This window comes from Tiliqua scincoides, chromosome 5 (genome assembly GCF_035046505.1).
Source record: "Tiliqua scincoides isolate rTilSci1 chromosome 5, rTilSci1.hap2, whole genome shotgun sequence".
Classification (NCBI taxonomy): Eukaryota; Metazoa; Chordata; class Lepidosauria; order Squamata; family Scincidae; genus Tiliqua; species Tiliqua scincoides.
In genome coordinates, this window is record NC_089825.1 from 80,682,714 (window position 1) to 80,695,689 (window position 12,976).

Consider the following 12,976-nt stretch of genomic DNA (forward strand, 5'->3'; position numbering starts at 1 on the left):
GTCCCTGGAAGGCAGAAGACAACAAATGTAAAGGATAATGGAGGGGGGAAAGCCCCATATTGACAATTTTCAATATGTTCATGCCAGCAGGCTCCAGACTGCAGCCTGTTGCATTATAGAAAAGCCTTCTGGGCACAGGTGTGGTGCTTTGTATTGTATACTGAAGCTGCTTTTCTTTGGGTTCAATCACCCTGCACCAGGCAGCCACTACCTACGCATGTCACCCCAGAAGCCTTTGCACTTCGATTTCCTGGGGTCAGTGGCTGCCCAGCATGGGGCTATGGGGCAATCAGGACCAAAAAAACAACTGCAGTGCAGAATGGAAAGTGCCATGCCCAGAGGGCTTTTATACCAAATCCAGGCTGGGGTTTGGAGGCCCCTGCTTTAAGACAATGCTTTCCCATTTAACCTTCTCTTGTGTCATATCAGGAATACCCTTTTGTCCTAAAGAAGAGGACCACTGAAAGCCCCATTTATATACAGCAATCCAGCAATACAGAAAACAGTCACCTGAAAACACCATTTTACAAAAAATAGTTTGAACAAAAAGTAAACCCAGCAAAACTAAGACCGCCTCTTCAATAAAAAGTCTAAAGTGAAGATACCAAGGAGAGTTTGTTTATTTACACAGGCATTCCACAATCCATGGATGGGCAGAAAAATTACAGAGCTGACAGTTTTGTTTTTAAAGCTACCTACCTGTACAGGCTGAGATTACATAAGCAAAACTGAAAAAATTTAAAAAATCAGACCACAGTACAGTACTTACTCCAATGATTTCTGCACATGTCAAAAATATCACATGATGCAGTTTATACATCATCAACAAATTAAAAACGTCTCATGATCAGTCCACTCATGATACAGGGTTTTTTTTTCTTCAAGTGAAACAGGCCTACATTAAAAAAATAAAGGGTGCAAGTGTAGATACAGAGTCCAATATATATAGGTTTAAAAAGACAACCTGGGTTCTCTCCCCCTCTGTGTTCAAAATGCCCCAGATACTATGCCTCCAAAGTTGCCTGCAACATGATCCCAGCAGCTTCAGCTGCAAAAATGGAGGTTGAGCAAAGATCTTTAGTGTATGGGTCTCTTGCCGTCTCAACTTCACTCTGGCCAGCTTTGTGCTAACTGCAGGATTTAAGCCAATGTGGCCTATAGTTTTATGGGTAATTAAAGCTGCGTAGCTACTAGTTATTAGGCCGAGAGAACTGATCCTGGTTTGAACCAAAGGCTGTCTCATCTCTCCCTATCCCCATTTCCCTTTGGAAAATTTTTAGTCCAAGTAGTTGAGTAGGTGCCAGGCAGAGGAATTCTGTCTGATCCACACTTCATGCCGATCTCACGCTTTCACATGCTTTCAAGTATTTGCTAGAGAGCAATGCAGTCTGTTTCTATGCAGGAGGGATGTTTCGTAGACAGGCAGGAACAAGACAAACGTTTGCAAACAGGTTTGTTTTGCACAAGCACATCATAGGGCCTTTCCGCTCATGCTTGGCACAAGGCATTTGGAAAGCCTGCCTGGCCTCTGAAGCATGATATATAACCCAAGAACCTTTTGCTTATAGAGACAAAGGTGTGAATAAAAAAAACATTAACACTGTTAACTTATGGGAAGGCCACCCCAACCTCTTGGCCTGCACCATGCTAGCTATCATCAGTCCTATCCTATTGAGCAGCTGTTGGTGCAGCAGATCTGGCCAGTGCACAGTAACACAAGTAAACACAATGGCTAGGACTTGGGCCCCACAGCCACCAAGAGTGCCGGGGAAAGAAGTCGGGGAGGAGACAGGAACGCTAGTGGCCATTCAGAGGCTTGCCAGACGGAGCTCAGGAGGTGGTAAATTGTTGTACTACTTCGGATTGCAGATGGAGATGGCATGATTGAGGGAGCTTGCTCACTCCAACACAATACACACAAAAATCCTATACTTCAAGAACTACTGTGTCAGTGATAAGACTTGGCTAAAACTCTTCTCCCCATATGCTAATTTTTTACATGTATAGTGTATGTAACAGATGCAATTCAACTAAAGAATTCCAACCTCTAAAGTGACAGACTCCAGGACCAGTTCTACAGCAAGCTGACTGTAGACTTGCCATGGAATTAAACCATGACTTTTTAGCAGCGGCAAAGGAGGACCTGTACCTGCACCAGCAGTTTTTGTTTTCTAGCTGCTGAGAAGGCATGGGGGAGAAGAGTAAGGTATAAATTAAAAGCCAGATCACAGTTAAGAGTTAACCACTCCAATCTTGAAAAACAGCATCAGCATGCCCCTGGATTCTCTGGTTCCTAGTGCACAAGCATGGGGATGGACCAATATCATCTTACTATTAAAACTGATCTGTTTTAGGCTTGCAGTCAGTTACTAGAACAGATCTGTATGAGGAAAACATACTGAATGCAATTGTGTGTGAAAGCAGAAGGGGAATGAGACAATACACAAGCAGCTCCTTCTATGAAGACTCAGAAGCAGCTATGCTTCTGCACAGCTACATGGGCAGTACATGCCACTGGTCTCTGTGTTCTAAACCTTGTTAGGCCAGGATGCCAGAGGGAAGCACAGAGGCAGATGAAAAATTACCAATACTGCAAAAGTAGCTTTAAAATGCCAAGCTACTGCCTGTAAAATGCAGAACCATCATGATTTATGGCACTAGATTTAAAACTGCAGCTGTTTGTTGAAAGAAATAAGGTTGGGGACAGGAATTAAGACCAGGAGAGTTATACGGAGAGGGAGGAAGGTAGTGACATAAGTGTCAATATGCATTTACTGAGCACACCCTCTTTCAGCACCCTATCTACATACCCCCCTTCCCCCACTGAGGCTAGCTCCAATATTCCAGGCAAGATTGAGATTCGCTGAGTCATTCAATGAATCACTCATTCACATCTAGCACAGGAGGGAAGAAAGAGATTAAAAGCCAACAGCCCACAGTCGAGGCCCTTTGGACTACCCCTGTGGGACATTAAATAGACGTACTACTTAGCAGTCACCACAATTCAAATTGACAGACAAGGGTGCATGGGGATTCATACTTGCATAAGAGATGCATATAAAGCAATGCAAGTCATTGCTTCCCAGGTATGGGCAAGTGTCAAATTTGTTCCCTCATGCATGGTAGGAAGCTAATAGCCCCACCAGCTCCATACATGCATACTGGTAAAGGGCGGGGATAATGAATGGCCATGTTACAGCCACTCTCAACCATTGCTGAATACAAGTTTTTAAAATGTCACTGAGGAGAATGCAGATGCAGCTTGGGAAGGGAACAGTAGTAATGGTAAGCAGTATCAGGTGAAACCTCTCTTGTGCCTCACTCCAGTTTACTCACTGCACACTTCCAAGGAGACTGCTGCAGCAGATGCTGGGAAGGGGCAGACATTGGAGGGCAACAATCATCCACCATCCCAGACACCATTTACAATTCCCTTCCAAACCGGGCCTGGAAATAAAGGCCACAGGCAGACCCCGTCCCCTGCCCAATCAATCTCTAGTGTTGCTAAGCAATAAGATGCCACCGTGTATATATAGTCATGATTGAACATCCACTAACATCACAATAAATAGACACATGTGGGGGAAGGGTAAGAGGCGGAGAGGGAATGGCTACTCCCTGACTGATGGAGGCATCAATCCATCTTCAAAGTCTGACCTCAAACCACCACCACCCCTTTTCCCCATAAGAGGTGGATGCCCACTGCACCAAAAGCAGTCCGGGTCTTTTGTTCCACAGCCAGTGGACACAAAGGACTGTGCGATGCAAGTTGGAGGTTTGGGAGGAGGAAGGGGAAGACATGCAGCCGTCTCTCTTCACAGTTAATTTAAAAAGGTGTACACAAGAGAGTGCGCAAGAGGACACAGCCCAGCCCCTTTCCAATGAACTGGGTCCGAAGGGCACATCTCCCCTCCTTGTTATTTCTCAGCCCAGTGTCATTCAGTTGATATCATCATAGAGGCTGGGGGTGGGAGGTGCAAGCGGTTTTGGCTTCAGTTTCTTCTTACTGGAGCTCATTCCAGGAGCACCCCCTACCAGGCTCATGTGCGGTTTCTTCTTTTTGGTTTTTCGGGACTCTGAGTTATTTGTACCTGGGGAGAAGAAAAATGAGGCAAGTGTAAATCTGGGCACTGAGCCCTGCTCTTTCCATATCAAAATTCCAGGCATGCTTTCTGAACACACTACCCCTGTGCTTTACACTGTGCTTCAATTCAAACATGAAATATACATCACTTGATTTCTCACCACTCAGTCTGAACTGAAGGGTTGACAAGTTTTGACCTATGTTGTTAGAGGCTTGTGACGGCCCGTTCATATACAGTGATCAAGAAATGAACATGCATATGGGATCTCTCCCATTACTCAATACTTAAATAGTTCTCTGCTACAATGTGAACTGTTTCCATTAAAACTGTATTTTGTATTTGGAGAGTTTGATCAACAATGGCTAATTCCCACTTTGCATTACTGTCACAGCAACTCATTCTGCATCACCTCTCAACTTTAAGTTCCCTACTGGTTCCCTCTACTCCACAGAGCTCAATGCATTACTCCTCTTCCAATATTTTCTCCTCTCACTCATGCCTTTCTGTTATCCATCCAACTGTGACCTATACATGAAACAATGAATTTCTAGTTTTTACACTCTGGGGACCCTCCCACATTGATTTCATCTGCCAAGAAACCCCCACTAAATCTGCTGTGGAATCTCTGGACACCTGCGGAGGAGAGTTCATGTGCAATTTGCAGGGTGTCGGCCAGAGGCTCGGCCAGCTCCTAACACAAAATGTAAGCTGAGCAGACAGGAAGTGATAACAGAGAACAAGCAGACACTTTTTCCACCATTGCCAAACACACCACTGAGAAACCTCAGGGTTGTGGAGGAGAAAGTTTGAAAACCTTCCCCAAGCTCTTTCCTTCAAAGAGGAAGAGTTATGTGCTTCCCATAGTCATGTTGTGCAAGCACAAAAAAATCTTCAACCTTTCATAAAATAAACTACTCCTTCAGGTTTCCTAGTAGTAAGCCCCACTGAGCTCAAGGGAACTTCTACATAGAAATGGGTTGAAGAATACTTGGAAAAGTATGGGCAATGCCCAACAGAAGAACATGGCATGAATAGTAAGGTATGCAGGAATTTCCAGGGGCCAGTGCGTCAATATCCTTGCCCTGCTCTTCAGCTAGCAGGATACTTTATGCTAAGTAACCTAGCTGCCACTTTTGCATGGACCATTTACACAATTAAGATTTTCCTGGGACAGATCTGTTATTTCTACAGCAGGGACTATATACACCCCAGCTGTTGACCAAAGTCAAAAGGTGTCAGCTTGAACACCTAATACACTCCAGCACCCACCCATATTCTTACTTGCTTTAGATGAGGCCGAGTCAGAAGGAGAGATGTCTGACGATCCATCCCACTGCAGTCTATTAATGAGAGCCTGACTATCTGCCACATCGAAACTGTCGTTCTCCACGCTGCCTTCTGCCTCAGGAAGTGAGCTAGGAAAAGGGGTAGATGTGTGAGAAGGGTTGAAGGGAGCAAGATAACCCCACCCACAAGTGTCACAGCTGCTCCTTGACGGAGGGTTTCAAGCTGTGTCTAGCACAAAAGCAGACAAGACATTGTCACAAAACAAATTGCTCCCTTCTGTTCCCCACCCATTTCAATGGCTTTCCCCCAATGACTTCAATGCAAAATGCACTACTTCAAACAACTCTCAAGATCCACTTCCCAGATGAATTACTCCCAAAGAACCCTGGGCCATCCCATGATTTCCTGCAGACAGAATTACTTCTTTGCACAATTATAAAATTGTCCACAAGACATGGTGATGGACAGCGAAGGTTAGATGCTTAAAAATAAAATTAGACAATTGATGGAAGAGGATTAGTTCTAGGTATGGCCATTAACCATTATAGCTAAATGGCACTAAGCAAGGGAGGCAGTGCACTTAATACCAGACAATTTTGGGGACAAGCAACATCTTCACACCCAACTTGGGAATATATTACCCCTTAACATCCTTTTGCCAACTTGTCATGTGCTATAATGCAGGGTGCAGGTTACTCTAAATTAACTAACGCAGAGTACCAAGGGTATGATGCTTGTGTATGTAATGCCAGTATTATCTTTACAATTTTAAAAACGTTTCTAGCCCTTTTGTGGTTGGAAAGGGTATGCTTAAAGTGCAGGCAGTGCCAAGTGAAGTCCCAGGAACTAGAGACCAAGAACATATTGAGGTCAGGATGGTAGGGCTTCAGGCTCTGTGCTTAACTCTCATGGTAGGCAGAAGTTAGCAAAGGGAAAAAGTGCACAGCATTGCTATCCTGCAAAAATTGTGTACACAGGCAAGTGCTGAGAAGACTAGGCTGAGAAGACTGAAAGGTACAATTGGATCAGACATTCTCTACCCATGCAATCACACACACACACACACACACACACACACACACACACACACACACAGAGCTGTGTGGATGCTGCAATTTCAAGGGAGCACAGGATGCAATACTGAGCACCCATTTCCTGGGAATCTCTGCTTTGCTGATTAAAAAAAACTAGTTTCTAGCCTCCCTTGGCTGCAAAGATATGGCTGAAAGCATACAGGCAATTCTTGCTTCTGTCTCTGAAACCAGGAGGGTGGCAGAATAAGATTTCCAGTAGTTGGGAGATGTGGAGTAGTCCTTGCTCTTCACCATGACATTGTGGTATTTTGCAAAGTTGCCCAATGTGCAAGATTATACTGGTTGCAAAATTAAGCTTTTCTTGGAGAAATTTAACTTTTTTTCCTGAATCACAAACCCTGAGCACAGCCTCTCTGAAAGCATTTCCAGGTGAATCTGATGTTTGGCACATGAAATACATTTGGGGGGGGGATAAAGGTGTTTCACATTATTATTAACAGTATTTATATACCGCTTTTCAACTAAAAGTTCACAAAGCGGTTCACAGAGAAAAATCAAATAACTAATGGCTCCCTGTCCCAAAAGGGCTCACAATCTGAAAAGATGCAAAAACACCAGCAGACAGCCACTAGAACAGACATGCTGGGGTGATGTGGGCCAGTTACTCTCCCCCTGCTAAAACATCCACTCTGCCTCCATCCCATCACACTTACGCAGAGGGTCCCAGGAGGTAGACCCTGACTGACCTCCGCTGTTCATCTGTGTGCTGAGGACAGCGCAGAGACCTGAAGGGGGAGGGGAAAAATCAGGCAAGGTCAGAGGTTGAACACAGTTAGTGAAAATGCATGTTTCATCCCCCATCAAGTTGACATGATTGGCGTCACAGAAAGGAAGACTCAACATTGCTAGTAAGAGTATGAGCATATTCAGCTTTCAGTGCTGGAGCGCAAGTCAAGAGCATCTGTCCCCATATTTCATGCACAGCCACATATATATTCTGCAACATGTTGAAGTGGGCACAGAATTCAGCATTCTGAGAACTTCAGCTTTTTTTCCCTATACCTACGAGCAAGTTAAGCCAGACTTCTCATGGCTGCAAAGTTTTAGGCTTGCAGACATGGGAACAACTTCAGGGAAAGCCTCAGAAATCAGAGCAAGGGTGACAAGCAGGATTCCCCACTAGACAGGTCACAGGATTTAAGCCAACTGCTTAAGACTAGCAGCAACAGAGTGAAGTCACAGCAGACAAATATAGGCCATTGAACCTAAATTTGCATAATTTATACATAATTAGCTTTTATGGTCATGGAATTTGGACAGACAGGGCACACACAACTCTGGATACTTTGCTCGCTTCCAAAGCACTATGCATGTGTACCACACAGCCCTGCAGGCTCTGTCAGCTGCGTAGATTGGCAAGTTTCATGCACATTTCTTACTCTTTTCCCCTTGAAGAACTACACCATACTGGAGTGCTTACAACTGCACCAACATTAACCAGTGTTTTGCAAACTATTAATGTTAAACTATGGTTAGCATTGGTGCAGAGCTAACGCTAGGCTAAGCCCAACAAGAGATGGGAGGGTGGCACTTTCATACTATGGAAGAACTACACTGCACAAGCCTATGATCACTCCCAAACTCTGTGCCATCTCTGCTTAGCAGATTAGCAGTATTCATATCCTAGGCTACAGCTTCGCTTAAATGGTTACCCTGAACTCTCAAATGAGGGGAAAAACAAGAACTTGCTAGACAAGCAAGAACAAATGGTAGTTTCAAAACTTAGCACCAAAGGTCTGGGGTGAGGAAGTTTCCAAAGACTCTGATCACACAACTAAGTCCAATGTTACCAGCCCTTTACAATTAACTCATATCTGAGTAAACAAAGGAGTGGTAAGATGGGTTTAATGCACTGATTACAGGTATAATGAGATAAGCTCTTAAGCAGCTTCTGTGATCCCCCAGTTATCTGAATCTAACACTAGAGCAAGTAAAAACAGGTTTGCAGACAGCCACTTGCTTAGCTGCCTATGGCAAGCTAAGAATCTCCTTCAAATAAGTAGGCAAGGAAACTAGGAACTAGTTCTCTTTCAACCTGTTGATGTACTAGAGAGGATAAAGAGGTACACTGTCAAACAAGCAAGCCAGGACGATTGCAAGGCTAGGTTGGAGTGTTGGGGCAGGGTGGCACCCTATCCAACACCCACCTTCAATACCATTATTTTGCAGCATTACTCCCATTAGCAATGATTGGGAACCAACAGAGTAGTAGGCAGTCTCAGTTCATTCAGAGATACACTTTCCTCCCTTTCAAACGTCAATGCTCAGTTTTTGCATTTAATCCACATTCCTATTCTGAATCCACAGCAGTGAAGAGATCATAGGGTAAAGCTTTCTTACAGTCTTAATCAATTGGTCCAGGTTACCACAAACAGGGAGATCTTGCAAGCACCTCCACTCCCCGTTGCGGCCTGGAAGTTGTTAATACTAGCAGAGGAATTGGAAGAGGTTACAGAGTGGGGTGTGCGCATGTTCTCACCGTGTACACATCTTCTTGGTATGTTCAGAGATCACCCCACATTGCTAGAGAAAAAGGAACATATAGCATGAATAAAGAGAACGTACATCAAGGAACTCCACTGATGTGGAAGAAGTAGGCTAACCTCTTTCAGTCAAACATGATATTAATCCAAGAACTGTGTGCTACAAGCGATATGCAAGAGTCATGAGAAATTAGAGGTTCCTATGAACTCAAATACCTTCATGGAAAGCTCCTTGCCGATCTCTGCATGAGTCACTACCTGAACATGCCTCTTTCCGGTCAGGAAGTGCACTCAGAATAAACTTTTGCAAAACACAGGAGGTATGAAATTCTTGCTTCCACACAGTATCAAAAGCATACTTCAAATTTTAATTTGGAAAAGATTAGTGTGTCTCAGTTATCACAAGTTAGGGTATAGCTCCAAGATGTCAGTGAGAGATTCTTGACAGTATATGGAGATCCCCATGGAAGTGGCAGATTTAACCTATGGCCAGGCAAGGAAGAATGAAGACACCACCACCAGTGGACATGGAGACAAGTTAGCCAATATAGTCTTCTTGGAATCGGAGAACTAGAACTCTTGTATGATTCTACAGTTGCCTGGTCTCAAGGAAACCTATGTGTGGATTTACTTGGGAGGTGGGGAAGACACACAAAGGAATGCTTCTACTCAAGGCAAATAGGTTTAAGAATATAAGAAGAGCCCTGCTGGATCAGGCCAAAGGAACATCTAGTCCAGCTTCCTGTATCTCACAGTGGCCCATCAAATGCTTCAGGGAACACACAAGACAACAGACACAACCTGTGTCCTGGTGCCCTCCCCTGCTTCTGGCAATCAGAGGCAGCCTGCCTCTAAAACCAAGAGCGTGTACATTCCTACTATGACTTGTAACCTGTAAGGCTTCAGAGAGTGGGGTAAAAAAAATGACCCCCAGCATGTCTGATGCCTCTCTCCTGGAGGAAGAGCAAAATGAGGAGACACTGTCTAGGCAGGCCATTTAGTTAGACTGGTGAGGCATACCATACCATAGCACTATGCATTAACAGACACTTTCAAGCACTCTGCATACACTCCTCTTGCATCTCTTCAGCAGCCATTACCATCTCCATATCTCCAGCCAAAACACTTTTCCTCACCCCTTCTTATACTGTGAAACATATCACGTTTTGTCAACACTGCCTCCTATGCTTTTTTCTTTTTTTTTGTTCAGTGCCAAGTGCACCTCTGGGGCTAAATAAATATTAAAACAGCAGCAACAGTCTATGGACTCCAAGTGGCTGATCTGCTCCAAGGCCATAGCAAGGTTTGGCAAGCAGAGGTGTCATAGCTTAATGAGTTATCATTGGTTTAACCGCTATATTGTGACCAAGAGGCTGTGAAGCCTTGATCAGGCAGCCAAGTACCAGAGCAGACTTAGGAGACTTTAGACCAGCAATTTTCAACCTTTTTCATCTCACAGCACACTGAAAAGGCATTCAAATTGTCAAGGCACAACATCAAGGTTTTTTCCCTTTTTTTAATACAATTGACAAGGCAAACAATGCTGCTGGTGGGCGGCTCACAACCCCCAATGGTCCTGTTAACAAGTATCGTCCCCTAAATTCCCATGGCACACCTGTGGACCATTTGTGGCACACCATGCTGTGACACACTGGTTTAAAACTGCGGCCTTAGACCCTGGAATCCTAATTTCAATAAGCAACTTTGGTTAAGAACATAAGAACAGCCCCACTGGATCAGGCCATAGGCCCATCTAGTCCAGCTTCCTGTATCTCACAGCGGCCCACCAAATGCCCCAGGGAGCACACCAGATAACAAGAGACCTCATCCTGGTGCCCTCCCTTGCATCTGGCATTCTGGTTAAATTCAGCCATATGTACTGGTGGTCCCTATATATGTTTGGTCCCTACACATGTTTGGAACCCACAGATCTGACTCACTGAGGGTTCTGAACCCACAGTGAAGGCCCCGCTTGACTACCCAGACACAACTGGAAGCATCTTCTCGTTGTGTCCAAAAGGCTTTCTGAGGTTTTTCTAAAAACCCGAGTACCTTCCAACACCTCCGGAGGGCTTTCTGAGGCCCAGAGAGAACACATGTGGTTCAGTATTTCAGAATACTTCCAGACATAACCAGAAGTCACTTCCAGTTGCATCCACAGATCAAGTGAGGGCCCTGACCCGCAGATTCAGTTATCAGCGGCTTTCAGCATCTGTGGGGGTTCCGGGAATAGAAACCCTGCAGATAATGTGAGCCGACTGTATATTGTTTAATGATTCATGGACTTGTTAGATGACACCTCACTGGTGAAAGTTGTTGAGCAGTTATGGAATATTTTTCATGGAAAGCTATCAACTACAGACAATACTTGATGCTTACAGTACAGATCAGCAGATAACAGGAGTGAACAGAAGGAAACTCAGGTACTCACCGTGGTGAGCACAGTACGGAGCTCATCAGGGCCCAGTGTTTCATAGTTGATTCCAGCAGAGTTGTTATACTATAGAGTAGAACAGACACACAGTGGTATTTCAGGGGTTAAGTAAATCAGATTTAGTTTTTAGACCTATGATGCTCTATCTATACCAGCTCATATGCTCCGAATCGCTCTAAGGGCTGCTGCAAAAGATAAGGCAGTTTCAGGAGCCACAAAAGCAGAATATACATGACATGCTGAAAGCAATAGTGCAGAACGAAACTCACCTTGAACGGATCCGAGTTCCCACTCAGCTCTCCTGGAAGGAGGAAAGAAAATGTGCATAAGAACACAAATGGTCCCTCACTCTGTCACCAAGCTCACATGATACCGGGAGAATGTGCATGTCCTTAAATGCAGCCTCACATATTCCATATGACTATTTGCATACAAGCCCAGCCACCCCCAAATCCTGCATTTGGGACCATAAACTCTAGGCATTTGCACCCAGTGCAATCTAGAAGGCAAGCTGTAGTTAAGCTGAAGTTTGGCAGAAATTGCTAGCATTTAGATACAGAAGGGTTAGAGCACAGGAAGCTGTACAGTTTTGGGTGGCCTTTGTGGAGTTGCACTTCCACTGGCCCCAGTCACCAGCCAGCCACCAGTCTCCTAGCACTGCACGAAGCAGAAAGTTAGTTCCAACAGAGTCTTGCATTACCACAGTTCCCAAGTGGGCTTTGCAACTCTTTCCCCACTGGCTAAGTGCTCTGCTTCTAACCCCACCCACATCTACTTCAGATAACACAAAATCACCCCAACAGCCTGTCTGAGTCATACTTTTCAGTTATTCTTCAACTCCTCCTTCCCAGCTGACAGATCAGCCTACATGCTATACATCCCATCCCACCACCAGTTCACTTAAGGCTTTCCTGAATTTCTGAACACAGTACATCCTTGCCCATACTTTTCAACTGAGAACTACAAGTGATGCACTTTGATCTTACTTTTAAAACACACATTTGAGATTCTCTACTGGTACTTGGCCGCTGTGCTCGGCTTGTGTACAGCAAAGCATGTTTACAACTTTGTGCCCTACCCTGCTCATTCCTATATCAATTTCTGAAATGTACAGGAGACACACTCAGGTGCTATGAGAAAGCCACTAGCATTCCACAAGGAATAAAGTATCAGAGGCACCTGTGAGCTCAGAAGTACCCAACCAAGAAGAGGCTACATGTATCTGTACAAATAACTGCTCTGGTCTTGCCTCCTACAAGGACCAGGCATTCCAGTCACATTTTTGTTGCCAGTCAGTTCTGGTACAGAGCCCCAGCAAAACGGCCCACTGCTTCTTTGTACAAGAAGCATGCAGTGTGTTTCCTAATCCTTAAGAATACTCAGTTCAGCAATTCGTGAAGAAGAAAGGGTGTGGATTCCACTTATTTCTTACTAAACCTACCAAGAGTAACCTACACCTTACTAAACCTCTTCAGGCGCAAGAATGAAGCATGACTAAGTTAGTTTAGCAGTTAAGTGTGCCTCAGTTATCCAAAGACTGGCAAGCAGGGCTCTAAGCATGCAAACAGAAGACTTGGAATGGGTGGGGCAATG

General features: G+C 44.6%; 1 protein-coding gene across 2 annotated transcripts in view; it reads right to left on the reverse strand.

Moving 5' to 3' along the window:
• Positions 1 to 596: 596 nt before the first annotated feature.
• Positions 597 to 12,976, reverse strand: part of ATXN7L3 (ataxin 7 like 3) — a 33,016-nt gene continuing 20,636 nt past the window's right edge. The window contains exons 8-13 of one of the 2 annotated variants that reach the window (XM_066627022.1): positions 11,653 to 11,684; positions 11,381 to 11,449; positions 8,946 to 8,989; positions 7,153 to 7,191; positions 5,367 to 5,500; positions 597 to 4,091 (exon numbers count right to left, since the gene is read on the reverse strand). In XM_066627022.1, the coding sequence (XP_066483119.1) occupies positions 3,940 to 4,091; positions 5,367 to 5,500; positions 7,153 to 7,191; positions 8,946 to 8,989; positions 11,381 to 11,449; positions 11,653 to 11,684 (470 nt within the window). In that variant the 3' untranslated portion in view covers positions 597 to 3,939. Of the gene's footprint in view, positions 4,092 to 5,366; positions 5,501 to 7,119; positions 7,192 to 8,945; positions 8,990 to 11,380; positions 11,450 to 11,652; positions 11,685 to 12,976 lie in introns of both variants that reach the window. The other variant, XM_066627021.1, reaches the window with a different exon arrangement.